Source organism: Arachis hypogaea, chromosome 18 (genome assembly GCF_003086295.3).
Source record: "Arachis hypogaea cultivar Tifrunner chromosome 18, arahy.Tifrunner.gnm2.J5K5, whole genome shotgun sequence".
In the NCBI taxonomy this organism is placed as follows: domain Eukaryota; kingdom Viridiplantae; phylum Streptophyta; class Magnoliopsida; order Fabales; family Fabaceae; genus Arachis; species Arachis hypogaea.
The window spans coordinates 1,766,339-1,791,059 of NC_092053.1; the positions used below are offsets into that span (position 1 = coordinate 1,766,339).

Genomic DNA, 24,721 nt, shown 5'->3' on the forward strand with positions numbered 1-24,721 from the left:
ATGGCCACATCGATATCAAGCGACCACAAGCAGCTTGATTATCATGTTATCTGTGCGAGAATCTATCCATTGGTTCGAGCTGATGCGTCGGTGTCTATTAAGGTGTTGCAAGAGGCCACGGAGGCGACTTATGGATTCATGCCTAGTTATCGGAAGGTGTGGTTGGCGAAGCAGAAGGCAGTAGCGCAAATATATGGTGATTGGGAGGAGTCATATGCAGATCTGCCTCGGTGGATCCTTGGAGTCACATGCACGATGGAAGGTTCGATTGCTCTATTGAAGACGTCCCCGGTTAGGGTGGGTGACCAAGTTGACGAGGATAGAGTTTTCTTTCATCGGATGTTCTGGACGTTTCCTCCGTGTATTGAGGCTTTCCGCCACTGTAAGCCGCTGATAAACATCGACGGCACACACCTGTATGGCAAATATGGCGGGACGTTGTTGTTGGCGATCGCACAGGATGGTAAGTCGAACATTTTGCCTGTTGGGTTTGCACTCGTGGAGGGAGAGAACGCAGATTCTTGGTCGTACTTTCTATCGAACCTTAGAAGGCATGTCACTCCACAGCAAGGTATTCTCGTGATCTCTGACAGACACAACGGCATCAAGGCTGCATTAGAGAGCCCCGATAGTGGTTGGCAACCCCCCCATGCTTATCGGGCATTTTGTATTCGGCATGTTGCTGCAAATTTTGCCCTCACTTTCAAGGGGCAGGATGCGCGGAGGTGGTTGGTAAATGCCGCGTATGCGAAGACGGAAGCAGAATTTGACTATTGGTTTGATATAATGAGGACGGAGAACCCGGCCATGTGCGAATGGGCAAACAAAATGCCTTATGAGAGGTGGACACAGCATAAGGATGGTGGGAGAAGATACGGTCACATGACCACCAACATCTCTGAGTGTGTGAACTCTGTCTTAAAGGGCACAAGAAATCTCCCGGTGACGTCTCTGGTTAAGTCGACATATCTCCGGTTGGCCGAGTTGTTTGTTGTCTGTGGGCAGACGGCAGAGGCACAGTTAGGGTCCGGGCACCGGTTTTCACAGGTAGTAGTTAAGGCCATTGAGCGTAATCTGAAGGAATCGAGGTGCTTCACGGTGACAGTGTTTGATAGGCATCAGCTTGACTATACTGTGGCTGAGACGACTCCCACCGGGAAATTCTCTTTGGGTAGCTATCGGGTTTCTCTGAGGGATCACACCTGCGATTGTGGATACTTCCAGGCGCTTCACTACCCCTGCTGCCATGCCCTCGCATGCTGTGCGCAGTCACGCCTAGATTGGGCAACTTATGTTGATGAGGTGTACACCATGTCTGAGGTCTTTAAGGTGTATGAGATGTCCTTTTCACCATGTATTCCAAAGGGGCTTTGGCCACCATATGACGGGCCGACGGTTATACCCGATCCGGGCATGAGAAGGGCTAGAGAAGGACGACCACGGTCCACCCGCATCCGCAACAACATGGACAAAGCCGACACCAGCCGACCTAAGAGGTGTGGTCTGTGCAGGCAGCCCGGTCATACCCGACGGGTTTGCCCTTAGCGAGGATCTACTAGTGGGATGTAGATTTATCTTTACTTATTTCGTTTGTCGTAGTTTCCGTGATAACAAACGTGTCTGCTTGTTATGAGTTTTAAGTTATTTGTTTTTAGTCTTTTCGTTTATCAGTTATGAGTTTTTAGTCTTTTTGTTTTGTCTTGTTAATGATAATATCGGTAGTTGTGTTTCACTTTTCTAGAGATATTGTGCTTAATTTCCATTTTAGCTAATAGATCGATAAAGAATAGACTGTCTCAACATAATCATAATGTAAAAACTGAACAATATAAAAGTCCTTCCAACAAGACTAAATATAAGGTCCAACGGGCATAAAACATAAAGTAACAAGTACCCAAAATAACAGTCATCCAAATATAAAAAACATAAAAGTCCTAAATCAGAAAATAAACTACATAGCGAGAAATAAAAAACAACAACACATGGTGCTAACCATCGCGATCATCCCTCGCAACATCATGAAAGTCACCAAGGAGATGAGATCCTGTCCCACATCGAGCTGGACGTCTGACTCGAGTCGGTCGGGCTGCCTCCTGTCCAACATCATCACGTGGAGGGTCTAACCCGAACGCGGACTGGGGGGTGCCCCCCATAGTGAACCAAGTATCCAACGGACTACCTGCAGGCACGTTCAGATCTACCCCATACTGACCCTGATAATCATGTGGCTGGGAATGCATCTCCGTCATATGTGGCTGGTAAGCTCCGGTCTCCATCTGCACATCCGGCATCTGCTGCTGGTAAGACTGGCCACCAAACTGCACATTCGACGTGCCAGCATCATCCCTAATCAACTCAGCAAAGTCTGCATAAAACCGTGGACTGACCAGCTGATCATCTAAATCCATAGTCATGGTCGGTGTGAACTCCGGCATCTGAGAATAAGCTCTGCTAGTGAATGTATCCCCTCCAGCCTCAGTCGCTGCGGTCCCACTAATTCCGCCTGCGTGCTGTGTATCATCCGGAGTTCTCCCACGTCTGGCATTAGCCCGACGAACACGGTGATCGACCTCAGCTCTAGCATCTCCGCCTGCGTCATCCTCCTGCATGACATCATGTAACCACCTCCACTCTCGACCAGTGTCCCTAGTACCAACACGACGGCGTCTCTCAACACGACGGTTGTCCGGCATATCAGGTAGCTGTGATCTGCGTGGAACCTGGGAGGATCCTCTCTGATATGCCTCCGGAGGTATCTGGGTGCCTCTAGGATCGGCAAATGCAGCCCCAGGGCTAAGGAACCGCTGAGCCTCTCGGTACCACCAATCTAGGTAATCTGCGGATGGGCCAGGATCTGCCACTCGCTCAATGGAAATGACGGCATCAAGTCGGTTCTCCCAATGCTCATGCCATTTCCGATAGTAGTGGGGAAACCACCTATCGCCACCCCTACCGTCCTTAGCATGCAGCCAGTCTACGTTCAAAGCATCCTCGGGGATATGTTGTACTCCACCTAGCTGTGGAACAACCCTGTCAACCTGATGCCACTCGATGACCGCAAAGTATATCAAGGCAGTCACGGCTCGCCACATGCGACTGTGCTCCTCTGTAAGTATCTCTGGATGGACCACGGCAAGTACATCAAGCGCGGAGTAGGGCTCCCACACAATCTGAAATTTAAGAACTCATCAAGGACTACAATAACAAGTATATATCTAGTCACGAATAGAGATCAAACAAAAAGTAAAACTCTTGCTGCTATAAAACTTACATCACGAGCGGTCAGTCGATCCAATGCAAGCCGATACCTAATGACCCTCTGCTCCTTTCCATCATTAGGAGGTAAGTAGGCAGACCACCTAAATTTAAGTCATATGAGACACAAAATTTAAAATATGCCCAATAAATTTGTTAAACTTAAAAAAGCATAACCCATACCTTGATGCCAGCGGGAAAGAGAAAACCTCAAACCCGGCCGGCCTAAGAGACGGAAACCGCCAGAATATCCAACTCTGAAGTAACTGGAGCGGGCCCGCAAGATTAGTCACATTTCTGTTCGCTACCCGACACATACATCGGTACAGCCACGCCAAAGCGGCCGAACCCCAGCTATACCTCCCCATGCCATCAAGGTTTGCCACAAATGGCAACCATCGTATATGAACCCGGTTCGCACTCTTGTCCCCAAATAACTGAGTCGATAACAGCATCATGATGTAGGCCCGTGCGTAGATGCGGACAGTCTCCTCGCTCGCATCTGGTGGTAGCACCCTAAACCTCTCGTGGAACCATGTAAAGTGTACTGTCATCTTCTTGACCTTATTCGGTGGGGGCCGCTCACCGAATAGGTCCTCAAACCACTCCCAAGCTGGTCGGCCACCCTCCATGTATGTCTCAAACTCACCAAGGCAACCACTCACAGCCTCCCCATCCACAGGAAGCCCTAGCTGAAATGCCACATCCTGCAATGTCACTGTGCATTCTCCGAAAGGCATGTGGAACGTATGCGTCTCAGGACGCCACCTCTCAACGAACGCACTAACGAGTGGCTCATCCAACCAGAACCATTGGCTATTTAGCCTAGCCAAATGGTACAATCCAGCCCGCTCTAAATACGGGATGATCCTTTCATGCATGGGCATATTCTGTTGCCGCCTCACACTGTATATACACCTATTGGGCTGCACAGAACAACAAACGAAAACAGAGTCCAATTAAATTCTCCTATCCTTAAACAGATTTCCATATCTAACCGAATACGAATACCTTAAACCATCAGCAAATTCTCCTATATAATATTTAAAAAAAATTTCCTACTCACGATAGGGAAAATAACAACACAAATAATTTACTTATTAACATCCAGAAATTTTAAAATATTGTAAAGATTTAAAATTTAAAACTTCATATCATACAAATATCCTAAACAAACTATAATAATTCACTAATGTCAACTATCCCGTTCCCTAAACTAAACCAACATTAATTAGCGGGCATAACATTCATTGAATGGAATTAAATTTCAGGTAACTAGGCATATCTATAACTAACCAAGAAAAACTAAAAACACTAAACCAAGATTAGTGAACTAACATCCTAGCATGCGAACCCTAAATTCAGGATACAACGACTAATCTATAAATTCTAATTCGTCTACCTAACCTACCGTTTTTCTGACTAAGATATGCAAAGACTAGAAAAAAAATAAATATTAACTAACCTCGTCACCAATAGAACCGGCAATATGCGCAACGCCGTTCAGTCGGTACAGGTTCCTGCCTGCCATGATAACTCGCCAGAAGTCGCCGCTGAGGAACCTCGGGCCCGCTCACAACTTGCTCTGACTTCTCTCTACAATTTCCTCTCTCTAGAAAACTCCTCAAACCTTCTAAACACATAATCCGCGGCTGCAACCACGGTTTATATAGGCAAACCATCACACGTAAACCGCTACTGGCAGTAGCGGTTTACACACACGCACACACACACGTAACCGCTACTGCCAGCAGCGGTTTACACACACGCACTTACACGTAAACCGCTACTGCCAGTAGCGGTTTACACACACACACACTCACACGTAAACCGCTACTGCCAGTAGCGGTTTACACACACACACACTCACACGTAAACCGCTACTGGTAGTAGCGGTTTACATAAAATATAGAAACAATGCATTTGCGTATTAAAAACTGAAACAATGTATTTACGTAATATTGGGAATCAAACAATTTAAATGCGTAAATTGCCCTATTTTTGACGTACCTAACATGTTCCCTATTATTACAACAGCTAATAATAATAATAATAATAATAATAATAATAATAATAATAATAATTTGTAATCTAAATCAATTTTGCCATCGTATACAGTACTTGTTTGGAGTTTTTTTGATCCATGTGCCTCAATTTTGAATTGTGAAGGTCAATTCAATTGGTAAATGGTAGTAAATTAGCCATAATTCAATGATTTAATTTATGCATGATTTTTAGCTAGGGGCTAAAAAAACAAATAGATAGTTCCAAATTGATAGAAAGATTCAAAAGTATATTAAAAAAATTAAGTGGTAGTTAAATTCATCATTTCTTTAATATCCATATTTAACATATATAATATATTTGAAAAACTAAAAAATTCAATTAAAAAAACATAACTACAATTCTTGAAATTAAATTAGATGAATCGAATTTGTTGTACATAAAAAATAATAAATATAATATTACGAATTATGAATTCATTTGAAAGAAGGAAACGTGCATTCATGTCATATCGTTTCAAAGTTTATTAATTATTTTTTGATGGAATAATTTCTTTAATTTTCAGATCTCTTCTGCCGTTTTCAAACTCTTCGTATTTTATGTATTACTTTATTGTAAAGTAGGTTACTCATGTTTGATTAATAACTAATAAGCTTACAAAAGTGTTTATTCAACGTCATTCTATTTTTTAATGTCACAATTAAATATATGACAGTATAAATTAAAGCTGGACCATCATGTTGCAACGTATTAATCTAATTAAAACTTCTGGAAATTGTTTAGTATGTATCACTGATCTGAATGCGAAAGCCTGATGATGCTAACTATAAAGCTACAAGATATTATTATTATTATTATCATAATTAATTAAGATGTGACTATATTATATGATTCTAATAGAAGTATATAATATATGAAGAACAGAACAAAATTAGTTAGAAGGTGGCCAAACGTGAAGTCCATGCACAATTCACAACTAATCATAAATCATGGAACATGGATCACCAACTTCAGCAGCAATTGAAGTTATCACATAGAAAACCAGAAACCACACATACACAAAAAATTGAGACCATATGTTATAACTTTAATTCAAACTATTAAAAATTAGGTAAACAATTAAATTAATCTTTGAAAAATAAAATATTTTTTAAATTTGTCTTTAAATTTTTTTTCAATCAAATTAGTTTATCAAAAAATTAAAAGTTAATCATATTTGTCATTTAATCATTTTATTAATAATTTTTTTAATAGTTGATATTGTAAAATGTTAATTGACAACACATATTAGACCTAATATGTCTAATTGAACATTAACCTAATATGTCTAATTGGACATTAATCAAATATGTTTATAAAATTTTATTACTTTACTTATTTTTCTCAATTATATAAAGGTTTAATTACTTAATTGAAAAAAAAATTGGTACAGAGACTCAATTAAAAAGAAAAAAATATAAGGACCTAATTAAAAATTTTGCGAAACTATAGGAACCAATAGAGTAATTAAACCTTATATAAACTCTATTCCCAAAATGACATAGCGACTAAACTAATAAATTTTCATAAATACATTTGGTCAGCGTCGAAGCGTCCAATCGAACATGTTATGTGTCCTGTATTCTATTAGTTAACATTTTACATTATCAATAGTTGACAGAAATTATTAATGGAATAACTAAAAGATAAATATGATTAATTTATAATCTTTGAAAAAATAATTTAATTGATAAAATCTGTTAAGAGAATGAATTTAGAGAAAATCTCAATTTTTATGTCACCCATTAAGTATTTATGTAGATAAGGGAAAATGGTTAGTTCAGAGTTATTAATGTGAGATAGCTCTATGGTTGAGGCCAATTTATAGCGTTAGGCTCTGCACAAATTCTGATTCACTTTCTTACTTCTCTGCCTCCCAAGTAACATGATGTCACATGTATGAACCTTTGGCAGAATTGGAACACCATTGTGTTTCAGACTTTCAGTTTCATCCTAAATTTGCAATTATTCTTAAGAAAAAAAAAAATCTTAATATCTTTATCTGTGTTCTCTTCACTTCTCTATATGTCTCTATCTCCATTGGTTACTACTCACATGTCACAAAAGAAAAGAACTCTCCTCTCTTTTCTCTCTTTGCATTGAGGATTGGGCTACTTGGGTTGTTAAAAGTTCCAAACTTTGTCTCATTTCTTTTCATGGTGGTCCATTCCCTTGTGCTTGGTTTTGGTTTTGACAACCCCTTTTCATCATTTTCTTTTTCCTTTCATTCTGTGCCATGGCGTTAATACTACCCAAATGATGATGCTGGAAGTGCAAGTGTAGCAAAGTAAGCAAATGCATTTACGTTAAAGCTTTGAGCTTTTGCAAGTTTAAAGTTGAATGAACCATAAGAAAAAAAGAGGGTGTTTGACAAGACAACCCCTTGAGCTCATTGAAGGTCTTAGTTTTCATGCATATGTTCACATTGCCTGGTTTTTGAGGATATTTTTTCTTGTTATTCTCTTTTTCTTTTTTAATCATATAAAGTTTTGTTATTCCCAATGAGGAACTGTTACGAGCTTGACTCTACAGGGTTTTCATTTTGTTTACTACAATAATATTAAACAGAAAAGTGTATGATATGTTGATATCTTTGTTTTATATTCTTATTTTTTAGCTTAATGTTCAATGTCCAATAGAGTAGAATGATAGAAAAACAATATATGATAATAGAGAAAAAGAAAGGTTTGGATCTCATCCCTAGTGTCTTTTTTCTCTTCTTTGTTTGATAGTTGCCAAATTATGTTTCTGTATCTTCTAAACCAACAAGATGTCAGGTACCAGTTCTTTCTTGTGGCTTGTCTCTCACATTGTTTTGGATTTCTTCTTTTTCTTCATTCATCCAAATCACTGTTTTTCTACTTTTTAATTGAAATGACATTTGGGACTGTGCAGAGTGAAAAAACTAGTACTGAACTTTGAGTGGCTCAGAGAGCTAAAATAACCTTTATCTTAAGTCATATCAGTGGCAATTGAAACTCATGGTTACTGTTTCTTTTGGTGTAGAGGGGTTCCTCTAAGGTCATGTCAACAGTAAATCCAGCTAGTTGGATCCATGTTTTGACTTGGAGGTTGATTTGAAGGCTCAAAGGCAAAGCCAATGCAAAACTGAAAAGGCATGTTCTTTGGTTCAGTGAGCAGTGCTTTTCAATCTTCATGGATTTCTTTTTTCTCACACTTGAAATCTACATTGCACTGTGAGCTGGGGAATGCAGCATGTTGCTTTCTGAGCCAAAAGGGTCACATGGATTCTTCACGGATTTGATACTATTTTGGGAACCTAGCTACATGCAGAAACCATCTTGTTCTTGAGTGAAGAAAAAGCAAGTTCATGAGGAAGTTAAAAAGAGGAGTTGTTTGCATTTGATTAAAAAGGTCTTATTACTGGTTTCTCTGCTATTGCTTGATGATTGAAAAGGTGGGGTGGGGCCAAAGGAGTGAATTTGATCATGTTCATCTGATACGCTTCTCCAACTTCTTGTTTAGTATATACAAATACATGTCTTTGATGGTTATTCACTGAAACCTGTTATAGCTTTTGTGGGATTGTTGGTGGTGGTGGTGGTAGTGGTGGTGGTGGTGGTGATGATGAGTCGAGAACAGCATAAGCGAGGGAAGGAAGAAAAAGGTTCAGATGGTGCTGAGAAGGTTATTGTTGCTGTTAAGGCATCAAAGGAAATTCCAAAGACAGCACTTGTTTGGTCTCTGACTCATGTTGTTCAACCTGGGGATTGCATTACACTAATAGTGGTTGTGCCTTCTTCACAAAGTTTTGGTAAACCTTCTATTTGCTTCCATATGCTCATTGTTTCTGTGCTTTCTTTCCTTTTTGTCAGATAATACTTCTCTTTTACAAAGTACTGAATAGTTTAGATGCTGTCCTATGTGGCACTCACAGGTTCTAGCATTCAAGTTGTTATTATTGTTGATTGAGAATTTTGAAACATAGCTATTTTGTTTGGTATCTTTTACCTGAATATTTTTGTGCAAATATGCAGGAAGAAGATTATGGGGTTTTCCAAGGTTTGCTGGTGACTGTGCCAACACTCAAAAGAAATCTCATTCTCCAACTAGTTCAGAGCAGAAGAGTGAGATTACTGATTCTTTCTCTCAGATGATTCTTCAGCTCCATGACATCTATGATCCAAATAAGGTTAGAATCCTTTGATGTATGTATTGTTAGGTTCATCTTTGTTGCTGTTTCAGTATCATTATTTTAAAACTGTTTTCCTTGTTCAACAGATAAATGTCAAGATTAAAATTGTTTCTGGATCACCTTGTGGAGCAGTGGCTGCAGAAGCTAGAAAGGCCCAAGCCAATTGGGTTGTATTAGACAAGTAATTAGTGATAACAAAATTGATGAATTCTCAATTCCTGGTTTAATTTACAATTTTATTGATCTGAGATGATAGTTTTTTGCTTTTGGTATTTATTTTGGTTGTGCTTTCTTTGCAGGCAGCTAAAACAAGAAGAAAAGCAGTGTATGGAAGAGCTGCATTGCAACATTGTTGTTATGAAACAATCCCAAGCGAAAGTGCTCCGGTTGAATTTGAATGGATCACAAAAGAAGGATCTTGAAGAAGCAGCTCCATTACATTCCAAGCAAGATGGGAAGCTTGGAAGACAAGCCAAGAATAAGAATGATTCTTTGAGTTCCATAAAAGGAGCAGTTGTCACCCCAACTAGTAGTCCAGATGTAGGGACGCCTTCTACTGCGACTGAAGCCGGTACTTCATCTGTTTCAAGCTCTGATCCTGGAACTTCACCATTCTTTGTTTCTGAGATGAATAATGGTGAGTCAAAGAAAGAGGAAACTATTAAACGAAATGAAGAAGTTGATGCTAGTTCAGACTCGGATAGCGAAAAGTTGTCCCTATCCTCAGCAACCTTGAGATTCCAACCATGGATCAAAGATTTACTTTTATGCAAACAATCATCTCAATGCAGAGAAGAAGGATGCCATAGCAAGAATCAAACATCCACAGCTAGAGCTTTGATGGAAAAGTTCTCAAGGCTAGAAAGAGAAGCTGAAATGGAGATCTCAAGCCATATGAATGAGTTGGATTTGAGTGGAAATGTAAGAGAAGCAATAACATTATCAAGAAATGCTCCACCTGGTCCACCTCCATTGTGTTCAATATGCCAACACAAGGCTCCTGTTTTTGGGAAACCTCCAAGGTGGTTCAGCTATGCGGAGTTGGAACTCGCTACGAGTGGATTCTCTCAAGCTAATTTCTTGGCAGAAGGGGGATTTGGCTCTGTTCACAGAGGGGTCTTACCTGATGGACAAGTCATTGCTGTGAAGCAGCATAAACTGGCTAGTTCTCAGGGTGATGTTGAATTTTGCTCAGAGGTTGAAGTCCTCAGCTGTGCTCAGCATCGAAACGTTGTAATGCTCATTGGATTCTGTATTGAGAATAAGAGAAGGTTGCTGGTTTATGAGTACATATGTAATGGATCTCTGGACACTCACTTATATGGTAATTTTACTTGCTTCTGCTTCTAACTTTTGAGTTGGTTTGAACTTATTGAAGTAATTCTAGATGCTAAGTTCATATAATTGTAAACTGACATTATTTTTTCAGGGAAAAAACAGGAACCATTAGAATGGTCAGCGCGTCAAAGAATTGCCGTTGGAGCTGCTAGAGGCTTGAGATATCTTCATGAGGAGTGCAGAGTAGGCTGCATTATCCACCGTGACATGCGGCCGAATAACATTCTTATCACCCATGATTTTGAGCCACTGGTAGGTGAAAAGGAAGACCTTTAGTACATCATCCTCTGCAGTTTCTTTTTTCATGAAAACATTGTGTTGAATTGTGCAATGCAAGGTTGGTGATTTTGGGCTAGCAAGGTGGCAGCAACATAGAGACACTGGTGTGGAAACTAGAGTGATTGGAACATTTGGGTAATTATTTTTTCATCATCTAACTTGTCATTGTAATATAACAAACATGCAACTAACTATGCTCTAATTTGTTGATATTCTGTTCTGTTTTTAGGTATTTGGCTCCTGAATATGCTCAAAGCGGCCAAATAACAGAAAAGGCTGATGTTTACTCCTTTGGGGTGGTATTGGTGGAGCTTGTTACCGGACGAAAAGCTGTCGATCTTAGCAGGCCGAAGGGGCAGCAATGTCTTACTGAATGGGTGAGTTAAGGGAGGACTATTAATATATTGGTGAAAATTCACGTGCAGTTGTCTTCTTGCAAAGATGATTTTTAAGAGTTTAGTTTAGTCAAATATATCAAATCACCTAACGTTTCTTAACTATTATCTTCAGACGAAGACAACTGCATGTGAATAGTCACCTTATATTATGTCTAAGATCTTTGCATCATTTCAAGAGTATAAATGTTAATATGAAAACTTGTATTATGAAGGCACGACCATTGCTAGCAGAATATGCAATTGAGGAACTAATTGATCCGAGATTGGGAAATAACTATGCAGAAAATGAGGTCAATTGCATGCTTCATGCAGCTTCATTATGCATGAGGAGAGATCCTTATTCCAGACCACGCATGTCACAGGTGAACAAAACCATCATGTTTCTAAGCAAGTTTTACTTTGATTTAATCAGCTACATGATGTAATCCTAACTCTTTTGTTTGTATTAGGTTCTCAGAATACTGGAGGGTGACATGATCATGGACACAAATTACATTACAGCTACCACTCCCACCACCACATAAAGATGATATATTTTCTTGTTTTAAGAATGTCATGTAATTTTGTACTTGTATTCTGATCTGTACAGTATAGTAGGAAACTAGGATAGTGTCCAATAAGTAGAAGCAGCCTTTTGTGCTTTTTCAGGTACAGTTACAATGTCTTCCAATTTTACAGTGAGAATGTGAAATGTCTTTAGATGTGTGGTGTATGTTACATCAATTGCCTAATGTTTTAATTGTTTAAAGAGTAAATTAACCGTTTTCAGTTTGATCTCTAAAAAAAATACACAAAAGATTAGTTTAATCTTAAGAAAAACTTGTCATGTTAAGTTAATCTTTAAAAAAGATACACATAATATTAGTTTAATTTCTAAAAAGTTTATGATACTTATTTGTTCCTAAAAGGTACACATGATTTTTTTTTTTTTAATAAAGATAGGAGACTCGAACCCACAACCTGTTAATTGAGTATAGAGAGATTATGCCATTTGAGTTATAACTCATTGGCTAAAAGATACACATGATTACTTCTATTCTTCGAAAATAAAAAATATATAATTAAAGTGAGACAAAAACTAAAAAGTTATGTATTTATTGAGTTTAATTGTTTCTACAGTCATTTAATTAATCACATGTTTCTTTAGATAGTTATTTTTGTCCATTTCATTTTTTGTAATTAGATGTATGTATAAAATTATTTTATATTGATAGTATATTTAAATTAAATTTTTTATTAAAAAATAATTAAAAAAACTTCTGCACTGCTAATAAATTAATTATAAATTTTAGTTTTGCTAAAATGTATTTCAAAATCTTATTTTAAGAATATCATAAAAAATATTTGAATAAAATTTTTAAAATTTTTGATATATTACGTATATCAAAAAGTAGAAACTCAGGTGCAGTCTACTTCATATGAAGTTGATAATTGAGAGTCGATAGACTAAATTTTTATCTAACAACTATTAGTTATCAACTTCACATAAAATCGCCTGCAGGTAAGTTTTTACTGTATCAAAAACTTAAATTTATATATATTAGACAACCAGTCAAACGGAGTTAATTAACTTTTCTCCACACCAAAGAAAAGGAGAGAAAAAAAAAAAAAAAGAGTCAACAACAAACAAAGGGAGAAAAGAAATTAAGAAACAGTGACGGCATAACGCAGTGAATCTTCTTACTCCGTTGGGTTAGGGTTCGCTGTGAATCTTCTTCAACCTCATTTGATTCGCCACTCCCTCTTCTTCATTTCATTTCCAGAATACGGTAATATTTTGCGCAAACTCAATGGACTCTGAAGCTGAACCTCCTGAAACTGAAAACCCACCCAAAAGGTTAAACACTTAAAACTTTTTTTCTCTTTCAATCATTTCATTCTGTTCTATGTGTATGCATGTGTGCGTGTTTTCGATTATTTAGATACTTAATTAAATGTAAACTACCATAATCACGATCGCTTCTTTGTTAGTAAAAGTATTAGGTAGCTAGCTAGCAGGAATATTCGATTCATTTTTTCAGCTTGTTTATGTTGCCTATAGTATCTTCTAGAATAATCTTCCCCTTACTATTCAAAGTTAAGTTAGATTAACATAATGTATTCTATGTTAGAATTCTAATATAATTCTAAAGCATGCTTTGTTCTGTGGTGCTTATAAATTCAAAAGTTAATAGATGATAGGATCTTTTATATGTCAAGAGACTAGAGGAGGGTTATGTATGTTAGAGCATGTGACATCATCTTAAATTGTTTAAAGAATGCGTAATTCATTCAATTACAGACACAAGTGCTCGGCATGCTATAAGCAATACAAGAAAAAGGAGCATCTTATTGAGCACATGAAAATCTCTTACCACTCTCTTCATCAGCCGAGATGTGGGGTTTGTCAAAAGCATTGCAAATCTTTTGAGTCTCTCAGGGAGCATCTTACCGGTTAGTTTCCGAATCCATTGCAAGTTCAAGTGTAATTGCTTTTGTGATCTTACTCCCCGCTTTTAGTTTTTTATTCCCCTTCGCGTCTTTATGTTGTAGGTCCTTTGCCAAAAGGACTTTGTGCAACAATTTTCTCTCAACAAGGTTGTCAACTTTGCTTGTCAATATTTGATAGTGCCGTATCTCTCAGGGAGCATTTAGAAACATGCCGCTTATCTTCCCCTGCTCCTATGGTAAGTTGATTGTTGGCAGCATAAAGCACCTATATCAAATAAAATGTGTTATCTGTACTTTTAACCACGACCTGCTAAAGAAAACCTGCTAGCGACCAATGCGCTTTGTCTTCTATTTTATGTTTTTGTGTGGATGTTTATGTTTGGCATGAAGCTGTTTTCCAGGGAACCGATGCAATGCCCTATATAAGCTCCCAAATTGACGATCTAGATTCCTATGATGAAAATGGTGCTGGTGGACGTCCTAGAGCAATTGCAATGGATTGTGAAATGGTTGGTGGTGGGAGTGATGGAACGCTGGAAATTTGTGCAAGAGTATGCTTGGTTGACGAAGACGAGAATTTAATCTTCCACACATATGTACAGCCAATAATCCCTGTTACTAACTACAGGTACATTAAACTTGTATGGTATTTGTCCTGTTCTATCCAAGAGAAAGGTGGAAAAATGATCCAAGAGCATTGGAGTTGACTTCACTTTACATTTTCAGATATGATATAACTGGGTTGACTGAAGAGAATCTTAGAAATGCTATGCCACTGAAGGAGGTTCAGAAAAATGTATTGCAAATTCTATATAACGGAGAATCCACTGGCAAAGTTCTAGATGGGGGGAAGGCCAGGCTTCTTGTGGGGCATGACTTAGAACACGATTTTGATTGCTTGAAATTGAATTATCCCAAACACTTGCTGAGGTAGGTCTTTGTAGAGTGAAATTTATGTTGTGCTAATTCATTCCAAATATCATACTTTATTATAATAGGCTTATTCTCTGATGAATGAAATAATTGATGGAAATTCCTGTCTTCGCACCCCCACCCCCTCCTCCCAAAAAAAAAAAAGAAAAAGAAAAAGAAAAAGAGGATTATTTTTGTATGTTGAAATGCTATCAGGTTTGTTGTTGAATTCACTTTTGAATTATCATTTACTTCAGCAATAATTTCTTTTAGCAAAAATGAGCTAGATTTTTGTGATCCATGTTCCATCCTATTCATTTGCTTGGATATATATCTTACATTGAATTATGCTAGGTTGATTAAATATTTTTATTCTTTGAATGGATATTTTTAGTTTGGCAGCAGTTTTTTTATTTTTTGAGATGCTTGATCTCACTTTATGCCAATGCCTATATTTTGTGTGAAGGGACACTGCAAAGTATCGACCATTGATGAAGACAAACTTGGTTAGCCATTCGCTCAAGTATCTTACCCGAACATATCTAGGGCAAGTTAACTTTTTCCTTGAGTTTCTTTCAGTCTTAATTGTCTCTTCCGCATTTTGCCTTCTGTTTTTTAAAATCTTGCATTTACATTGCGCCTGAATTTAGTTGCTCTAGGTTAAACATGATAGATTCTTGGAAAGACTATATAGTTTTATGTTGATACAATATCATCATTAGCTAGGAATTGCAGATCCTATGCAATTTTTAAGCTGTCTCATGTAGGGCTTTGGCTTTTACAGTTATGATATCCAAAGCGGCGCTCATGATCCATATGAAGACTGTATTTCTGTGATGAGACTATATAAGAGAATTCGAGGTCAAATTCATAAGGAGGAAGGCTATGGAACATTGACTTCCAATAACAACATAGGCAAGTCCGATTGTTGGGAATCCGAGAAAGTAAGTAACCTCACACCAGATGAACTATATGCCATGTCAAGATCAGACTACAGATGTTGGTGTTTGGATTTGAGACCAAACTTGGCACCCTGATTTTATTCATATCTTCAATGCGTCTAACTACACGGATTTGGGGGAAATGTTTTGGCATGTTCCTTTACGTAAATGTCTTACTAAGCCTCCGGGATAAGAAAACGAAGTAATTGGAGGAAAAACAGGCACTATGTTTTGGAACTTTTGTAGATATTTATAAAGCTTTGTTTCAATCACCTGCCTAGTTTTAGAATTTGGACTCATGCTGCATTTTGATGATAATTGAAACATCACACAAGGATAAAACAGGATTTTGACTTGGTCGTTGATCCACCTTCAATGGAGCTACTCGTAGATCTAAGGTTATGGCTGTTTAAATTGCAATACACAAACAACGTTGAAGGAAACTTTGAGAAAAGAAAAATATTGGTTATCTATTACCTTCCAAAAAAATGCCGAATTGAGCAAAATAATTAATTAGGTATGATTTTTTAGAGATGAAATCCAACCAACCAAACATCACATATGAATACTTTTATCATTGCTACTTTGTGTCAATTTTATTTAAAGGGACCCCTATTGTTTCTCTCGTTGAATTATTTTTTAATTAATTAATTTATTTTTATCTCAACTACTACTTCCAAACTAAAACCCACCCGCAACAGAGAATTAAATTTAGTCCATACTTCATATCTTGCAGTAAAATTCAATATAAAATAAAATAAAATAAATCAAAGCTGAACGAAGTTCTCCCAAGCATTATTGCAACTTTCTTCACAAACCCCCTAAAGAGGAAAATTTAAAAAAAGAAAATTCAAACATAAATCTGAAGGGGGATAAAAAAGAGGAACATTTTGAAAAATATAAAAAATCTAAAAATTTTCGCTAACAATAAACCAAATTACAAAATGATGGTTGAAAATTGAAAACATCAACACCAAGTTACCACCACAACGTGAACAATAACCAACAACAAAAAGAACAAAGATTAGAATAATATGAATCTCTTCATCATAATCACAACTTAGAAGAATGAAATTCAAGAGGAAGAAGCAACACCAGGGTGATGATGGTGGTGGTGTTGTACCAATCCAGCAGCCTCCTCCTCATCAAAGAACAAGTCGTCCGTCCGGCGCAGCGCGGCGTGCACCACCACCAGAACCACACCGACGAGGAGCGCGATGAGTATGTTTGCGGTGGCACCGGTGAGCAGCAAGAGCACGACGGTGAGCACTGACATGACGATGAGGATGACGCGGTCACTGATGAGGCGGCCAAAGATCGTGAGTGGCTCGTCGCGGAGGAAGTAGAGGAAGAGCCACGCGGCCATGAGAACGACGAAGACGATGAGCGAGATCGGGTGCCATAGGAGGCTGAGGAAGAGAACAAGGAGAACGACGATGGCGTAGTTCATCTGGAAGTAAGCGATGTTGGTGCGCACGCGCGAGAGCGCGTCTGAGAATCCAGATGGGAGACCGAAGGAGTGGAGGTTGAACATGAGCTTCCATGGGCGGCGCGTGCCTAGACCCTCCTTGATCCGCTGCTTGGCGCGTGAGAGGAACTCCAGATTTGAGGAGGGAGAAGAGGAGGTTGGGATGGTTCCGTACGTCGTCATCGGTGTCTAAGCTTGGAAGTGAAGAAGACGACGAAGGATATTGACCAGCTTTTGGGGATTTTTCTTAGAGAGAACGTGCTGATGGAAAATGGAAAATGGTGAATGAACGCTGAATCATTAATAGGAATGCCAATTTTTATTATTTATTTATTTATTTATATTATAAACTCCTTGTGCTATAGTTGCTGAACTCGTGGGACTATGAATGATATCTTTCCTTTTATTCATATTGGGTTCATCATTCATTGGAAATTTTTATCCGAATAACTAATTAATAATTAATTTCTTTTTATTATTTTCGGATTAAGTTGGGGGTTTTAATTTGTATTCTCTTTTGGGGTTGTGTACTTGTAAGTTGTAACTTTTGTTTCTCTAGTTTACAAACTCCTAAATCCTAATATTTGGTTAATTAGATTTTTTTCCTCAAGTCTAATTCAGGTTAAAAATTATCTTCTAGTCACTAGTCTTATCGAATAAGGTTCCGTTTGGATAAACAGCTTAATTAAATTTTTTTTAAAAAAATAATTTAAATAATAAATAATTATATTAAAAATAATTTATAAATAAATTATTTTATATTTAAATTTTTAATTTTAAAATTATTTATTTTGTAGAAATGTAATAAAAAATAGTAGTATTATGAGAAAAGTCATTTTTTTAATTTTTCTATAAATTTTTAAATAATTTTTTAGAAAGCTGCAATTTGATTTTGAAAATTGTACTAGACATTAATACTACTACTTTTCATAAGTCAAAAGTTCAAAAAAATTATTTTTAAAACTTTCCAAACGGACCCTAAATATTAAAATTTGAATTTCACAGTGGAATTAGAAAATATCATAAAAAAAATAATACAAGTAAATACTATTATAGTTTTTTTCAAAAAAAAATCATTATACATTTAAAATTTATGTCAGCTAATTATTAGTTTGTTTTTATTTAATTAAGCTCAATATTTATCTATTACAATTGCAGAATAAAAAACAAGAATATAAGAAAAAAATTACAATATTACTTATTGTTCAAAAAATTGAATTTGAATATGTAAAAAAAAAAAAAACCAATAAACAGTAAAAGATCTAGAAAAAAAAAGGACAAATGTCAAAAGTTACAGAAAAATTTGAAAAAATTATATATAAGATGATTAAAAAAGATTTATGAATAAATAATTTTATTATAAATATGATATATAATAGAATATAGAGAAAAGGACAAATAGGTTCCTAACCTTTTGCCTCGAGGACATTTTTGTCCCCGACCATTGAAAAATACTTTGAAGTCCCTGACCTTCACAAAACTTGGACGGATCAGTCCCTAACGGAGGCATTTGGACGGATCAGTCCCTGACGGAAGCATTTGGACGGAGGGACTGATCCGTCCAAATTTTGTGAAGGTCAGGGACTTAAAAGTATTTTTCAATGGTCAAGGACAAAAATGTCCGCGGGGCAAAAGGTGAGGGACTTATTTGTCCTTTTCTCTAGAATATAATAGCAGTGTTTAAGCGATTTTCTCTAATTGAATAAGGTTTTGTTAGTGTTGTATACTCTATAATTATGTTGTAAATATATAGGAGAATTTACAATTGATGATGTGAACAATCATGTGCCACGAAAAGAGGAGTTCTTGATTGAATATACTATAGTTGAGTAGGATGGAAATGTCACTTGACTTTGTGAAGAAGGAGAATTTATTAACATTTCCGTTTCGATTTCATCTCTTAAATGTTGCTTTTATCACACAATAATACTACATCAATAATACAAATGTCCCCTCATGTGTTTTATTAGTGATTGAAATAAATCTCAATATTCTGTTTAGTATAAAGTGGAAGACAAAAATTGAAACAAGAATGAAATTCTAATTTAATTTGTACAAAGAGTAAAATTAGAATTAACTAATTGAAATAAAGGTATTTTAGGTATAAAATGTTATTCAAGTTTCCGTCTCTATCTCTACAAATTTTAGTCTCCTGTATCCCAATTTTTTGAAAGTACTGAAATACTAAAATTTTGGAGATAGAGACAGAAATTTTAGTACCAGTCTCTGAACCAACAAATATGATACTGAGTTTTAGTCTCCCAATCTCTGTCTCAGTACCTCAAAACAAACGCTACCTTATGATTGTTACATGTTAATGTAACTTTTATGTTATCGTAGCATATATTTATTTATTTTTGTCTAAGGTTTAAAACTTCTAATGACGAAACATGATATAGTTCTTTCATAGATTATGATAAGTTCTAAGTTTGAACAAACTGATGAACATAAAACAATGTCACATATCATACATATATACAATTTAAATCATAGTAATAGAACTGGAATTATAACTTTTTTTATAATAAGATATTACATACTATATATATATATATATATATATATATATGAAGTATAATTGAGCAATGAATCAGCAATAATATTATGAAATTTATAATTGAATTTGGAGAGGACATGAGTTGGGTGGATAAGGGCACTTTAAACATTGTAGGGACGGCAAATCAAAAAACAAAAGGCGACGGCAATGTAACGACTATAACTAAACCCAAAGCAAATAATAAAACAACGTGTGACCAAGTCAGAAAAGCCACGTGTCCACTATGAAATGTCCCAGAACATTGCCAAAAAATCTTTCTTATGCATTTTTTAAAAGTTTGGTTTATTTGGTCAAATAAGCATAAACATCATCAACATGACAACTCACTTCATCCACGTTTCATTATTCATGTATTACTATGATTTCGTTAATGAATTCTTTTATGAATAAACATGATATAGTATGCAGTGTTCCCTTTTTGACCATGCACTACTAAACACAAGATTTTTGTGAAGATATAAATTAGTGATGGTGCATAACTGTGATTTGGATCCATCATCATCATCAATATGATTTGATGGTTAATGAAGAATTTCATCTATTTTAGTAGTTGTTGTGCTATTAGATTAGTTGCCAAGTGCCAACATAGATGCCCGCAAATCAAATATAACCTTGTCCAAAAATTAGAGTAAACAATAAATCAGTTCCTGATTTTTTATTTGAAATAGGGCTGGAAGTGAGTCGAGTTGAGCCGAGCTAAACCAAGTTCAAGCTCGACTCACCAAAATTGAGTTTGGCTTACAGCTCGACTCATTAACAATCGAGCCTATTTCTTAAGTTCAAACTCGGCTCACCAAAAGCTCACGAGCTGGCTCAAATAATAGAAATATAAATACATAATCTATAATTTTATATCAATAAATTATAACTTATATATTTTAAAAAATATTTAAAAAGAACAATTATTGTTTATCTATCAATAAATATAAATTTTTTATTTATGTCTTACATCAAAATTATATGTAATAAATAAATATAAAATTTTAAATAATTAAGATCATTAATATATATAATTATATATTACTATTTCATATGTATATATATAATATTAAAAGTATAGACTAGATGCATATAGGATATGTGTATTAAAAATATTTGAAAAGAATAATTATTGTTTATCTATCAATAAATATAAATTTTTTATTTATGTCTTACATCAAAATTATATGTAATAAATAAATATAAAATTTTAAATAATTAAGATCATTAATATATATAATTATATATTACTATTTCATATGTATATATATAATATTAAAAGTATAGACTAGATGCATATAGGATATGTGTATTAATAATTATATATATAATCGAACCAGTTCACGAGCTAATGAGCCGAGCTTATCCAAACTCAAACTCGGCTCATTTAATTTATGAGCTCAATTTCAGGCTCAAGCTTGGCTCACGAGCTCACGAGCTTAGCTTATCGAGCTATTAACGAGCCGATCTCGAGCTTGCTTATAAGCTGACTTGACTCACTTCCAGCCCTAATCTAAAAGATAAATAAGTCATTGACTAATTAAAACTATAAAAACGTCTTTTATTTTTTAAAATACGAGACATTTAACTTCTTTCAAAAAACTAATTTATCTTTATATATTTTGAATAAAAAACTTAAATATCTTATATTTAAAAATATCTCATATTTAAAAAATATATATTTTATATTTTTAATTAATTAATAAATTATATATTTTTGAATTAAAAAATTAAGAACTTATTTAATTTTTTCTCCAAAAAATTATTATCAGGTAATATAATGTAGGGTGCAAAGTGGTTTATTAACACAAAGCTGGGCCTAGGCCTTAAGTTAACAATGTGTGTTAAGATTTTAAGGATGTTCTTAAGTCCAAGTTTGTTTTGGAGTGGGATGGCCCATTACTACTGATTTGTGGTTAGGCATAAATATCGTATAATTTGGGCAACAGCCTTATGTGATCACTGCCAAACCAAACACATGTGATGTTTGTTCACATTAAAATTTAGTTAGTTTAATGAGAGATGATGTAAAAGGGGTTCCTTGCCCCGAAGTTAGTTTAGTTTTGTAGGTTTTTTTTCTTTTTTTGGGCCTACGGCCCCTTACACTTACCAAAAAAAAAAAAAAATTTAGATTCTTAATATATAAAAGTAGGTACATAGGTCATTGCTTCTAAGTTATTTCTCTTTTTCTACTAACGCCATATCAGCATCAACGTTTACTTGGCAAAATTTTAGAATACATCACTCAAATCTTGTCAAATCAATTTTTATTTTCACATAAAAAAAAACACAAAAAACAACTAAAAAATACAATAAAAACTAACAAATTAACTTTTTTTTAAATCAATCCTTATTTCTAAAACAACAAAAACGCAAATTAACATTTACCCCAACAAAAAGCTCTCAAAACCAAAGAGCTTATTACCTTTCTCAAACCCTCACCCTCTTAGCACCTCTCCGTACCAAGATCCTATTTCCTCCATCCTCTTTCGGTCCTATCATATTTCCTTCATCCTCTTCCGGTCCCATGAGCCATTGTTTTTTCCTCAAAACAAATTGTACATCGCGATATCCATCTCCGGCGGAGCCGCATTGCATAAATTGCAGAAACCAAGGCAAACTTCATTCCTCCTCTTGCGGTCTCAGACCAACGTCACCATTCGACACCGCCAACGTAAGAAATTTGTCTCAGGTATTTTCCTTAAGATTTTCAACTTTGTCGTTTACTCTTCTCATTGTTCAGTATCATTTTCAATAACCTTATTTATTTGTTATAAATAATAACATTTTTATTGTTAACTCATTGCAAGTAGCACAAGTTTATGTATTCCTCTTTTGTAAATGGTTCTGTCCAACACTCAACCAAAATTGATGTGCATTTAAAATTATTGCTCCCTATATACTATTAATTGCAATATTTCATCATCAAATTATAAATTCTTATTTTACATGTGGAGTACTTCTTCCACAATTTACATTTACGTGTTCCTCTTTTTCAAATTGTTATTCCACATGTGCAATATTACTTCCACAATTTACTTAAAATGGATTATCATTCTTTGACCATGTTTTATTCTCTTTGTTGTAGAAGGATTTGCAGTGGTAATGACAGACCAGAAGAGTTAATACCGAAAATGGCTAGATGAAAATCAACCAATCACTATTTAGTAAAATGTTTTAAAAAAATTAAAACAAAAAACTCTTATCTATTATTATTCAATTGAAACATCAAGTACTAATTAAATGCAATAAACATACATTAAAAGTGTCATAATAATAATTATTATAAAAAATTTCAGTTACAAATATTCAAATTCTACAACTTATACATATTAAGACTCTTACTACTCTTCATTTCTTAATCTCTTATACTAATTGTCAAAAATTCTTTAAATTTAATATAACATTTTTATATATTTTTCATTCTCATTCATTTATTTTTTCATTATTTACAAACAAAAAAACCGCAAGAAAAGACAAAGTATAGCTATTAATGCAAATCGAAAAATGAAAAAAAAAATGCAGTTTTGTATAACTCTAATATAAATAACCTATGTCTTTTTTAAAAATAAATAAATTTAAAATCTATTATAAATATGTTCTCTAAAATATTTTTAATATAACATTTATTAAAATATACTATATAGTATAAATAATCTACCTCTCCGCGCATTGCGCGGGTCTCACTCTAGTTTAGATAAATGCTCGGCTGCAATTTTTTTTATGTGAAGTTGGTAATCGATAATTGTTAGATGATAATTTAATTAAATTTGTAAAATTATATAATAGTTTTCGACTATCAATTTTACATTAATACAACTATAGATAAATTATCATCTAAATTCTATCATTTATAAAAGCTTGAAATTTAGTATTATTTTTTAGAGTAAAGTATCGTTTTTGTCCCCAACGTTTGGGGTAAGTCCTATTTGTGTCCCTAACGTTTAAATCGTCCTATTTGTATCCTTAACGTTTATAAAAGTGATTCAATGTTATTCTACTATCAATTATACTAACAAATTATATTATATTTTTCAATTATTCTCACTTGGATGTGTTCGATTTTAATATTATATCCATTATTTGTGTTTAGATTCAATTATGTCCCTAGAAAAGTGAATTATGTAAATGTTGTAAGAATTAGTTTCAACATTTGATGAGGTATTTTTCGGAGTAGATCATCGATTCTATCCCAGACATTTGTATTCTAACTTCAAGAAGAGATTTTTGAAACTCAAACTAAAGCATTCATGATGTGTAATTGACGGCAGGATAACATTGAATCACTTTTACAAACGTTAGGGATACAAATAGGACGATTTAAACGTTAGGAACACAAATAGGATTTACTCCAAACGTTAGGGACAAAAACGATACTTTACTCTATTTTTTAAAGAGAACATACCTAATATGTACCAATGAATGCCTCCTATTTGTTTCACTAAAATACGTAGTTTTGAGTAATTGCAAAATGCGTGTTTTGTTAGAGACTTATTTGTTCTTTTAATACATAACATCGTCACGACAATATAACAGTCACATATAATTAATAAAATAAAATTTGTGGCAAAAGTGTTTGATGTGAAATTCTATTATAATTAACTATAAGATGTTCATTAGAAAACTTCAATTTTGAGAATAAGAGCAATAAAAGAATAATTAATGAAAAATCAAATGCAACTTTCTTCCATTAAAAAATGATTTTTTATGTTTCCCACAAGGCACACGCCATGGATAGTTGTTAGCTTGATATCAAAGAGCATAATTTGTTTCGCATATACTCCTTAATTAACACATATTTGAAAACAAGACAATAGACGACAGTGACACTTTGGTTTCTTAATTAATTTTTTTCCCCCACCATGTTTTTATTCCGGAATCTTAAGTATTGATAAGTTGTCAATCCCGCAAGGCACTCATCAACCAATTATGTTAATCAAAAGAAAGTGAGTAATGTGACACATA

The 24,721-nt window shown here is 35.0% G+C and overlaps 4 protein-coding genes across 4 annotated transcripts; 3 read left to right on the forward strand and 1 right to left on the reverse strand.

The window, feature by feature from the left end:
- Positions 1-1,545, forward strand: LOC112772588 (uncharacterized). The gene has a single exon (XM_025817554.1). It carries the CDS (start codon positions 1-3, stop codon positions 1,543-1,545), a length of 1,545 nt encoding a protein of 514 aa, XP_025673339.1.
- A 5,572-nt stretch (positions 1,546-7,117) lies between these two features.
- On the forward strand, positions 7,118-12,186 carry LOC112772413 (inactive protein kinase SELMODRAFT_444075). The gene is made up of 10 exons (XM_025817353.3): positions 7,118-7,585; positions 8,305-9,073; positions 9,297-9,451; positions 9,541-9,635; positions 9,754-10,778; positions 10,884-11,044; positions 11,130-11,206; positions 11,301-11,448; positions 11,682-11,831; positions 11,919-12,186. The coding sequence occupies exons 2-10, from the start codon at positions 8,884-8,886 to the stop codon at positions 11,991-11,993; spliced, it is 2,076 nt and encodes a 691-aa protein (XP_025673138.1). The 5' UTR covers positions 7,118-7,585; positions 8,305-8,883; the 3' UTR covers positions 11,994-12,186.
- An 847-nt stretch (positions 12,187-13,033) lies between these two features.
- LOC112770831 (uncharacterized) lies at positions 13,034-16,024 on the forward strand. Its single transcript, XM_025815243.3, has 7 exons — positions 13,034-13,306; positions 13,751-13,902; positions 14,002-14,135; positions 14,301-14,527; positions 14,626-14,829; positions 15,278-15,358; positions 15,596-16,024. Exons 1-7 carry the CDS (start codon positions 13,260-13,262, stop codon positions 15,846-15,848), a joined length of 1,098 nt encoding a protein of 365 aa, XP_025671028.1. The 5' UTR covers positions 13,034-13,259; the 3' UTR covers positions 15,849-16,024.
- Positions 16,025-16,482: 458 nt separating this feature from the next.
- Positions 16,483-17,806, reverse strand: LOC112770832 (PRA1 family protein F3). Its single transcript, XM_025815244.2, has one exon. It carries the CDS (start codon positions 17,401-17,403, stop codon positions 16,828-16,830), a length of 576 nt encoding a protein of 191 aa, XP_025671029.1. The 5' UTR covers positions 17,404-17,806; the 3' UTR covers positions 16,483-16,827.
- Positions 17,807-24,721: the final 6,915 nt, after the last annotated feature.

Excerpts from the sequence above, each read along its gene's own strand:
- LOC112772413 (XM_025817353.3), top strand. The coding sequence starts at position 8,884 with ATGATGAGTCGAGAACAGCATAAGCGAGGGAAGGAAGAAAAAGGTTCA. Across the intron at positions 9,452-9,540 it reads ACATCTATGATCCAAATAAG|ATAAATGTCAAGATTAAAAT; the intron begins GTTAGAATCCTT and ends CTTGTTCAACAG. Across the intron at positions 11,449-11,681 it reads AGCAATGTCTTACTGAATGG|GCACGACCATTGCTAGCAGA; the intron begins GTGAGTTAAGGG and ends TGTATTATGAAG.
- LOC112770831 (XM_025815243.3), top strand. The coding sequence starts at position 13,260 with ATGGACTCTGAAGCTGAACCTCCTGAAACTGAAAACCCACCCAAAAG. Across the intron at positions 14,830-15,277 it reads TATCCCAAACACTTGCTGAG|GGACACTGCAAAGTATCGAC; the intron begins GTAGGTCTTTGT and ends TTTTGTGTGAAG. Across the intron at positions 15,359-15,595 it reads CTTACCCGAACATATCTAGG|TTATGATATCCAAAGCGGCG; the intron begins GCAAGTTAACTT and ends TGGCTTTTACAG.
- LOC112772588 (XM_025817554.1), top strand. The coding sequence starts at position 1 with ATGGCCACATCGATATCAAGCGACCACAAGCAGCTTGATTATCATGTT.
- LOC112770832 (XM_025815244.2), bottom strand. The coding sequence starts at position 17,403 with ATGACGACGTACGGAACCATCCCAACCTCCTCTTCTCCCTCCTCAAAT.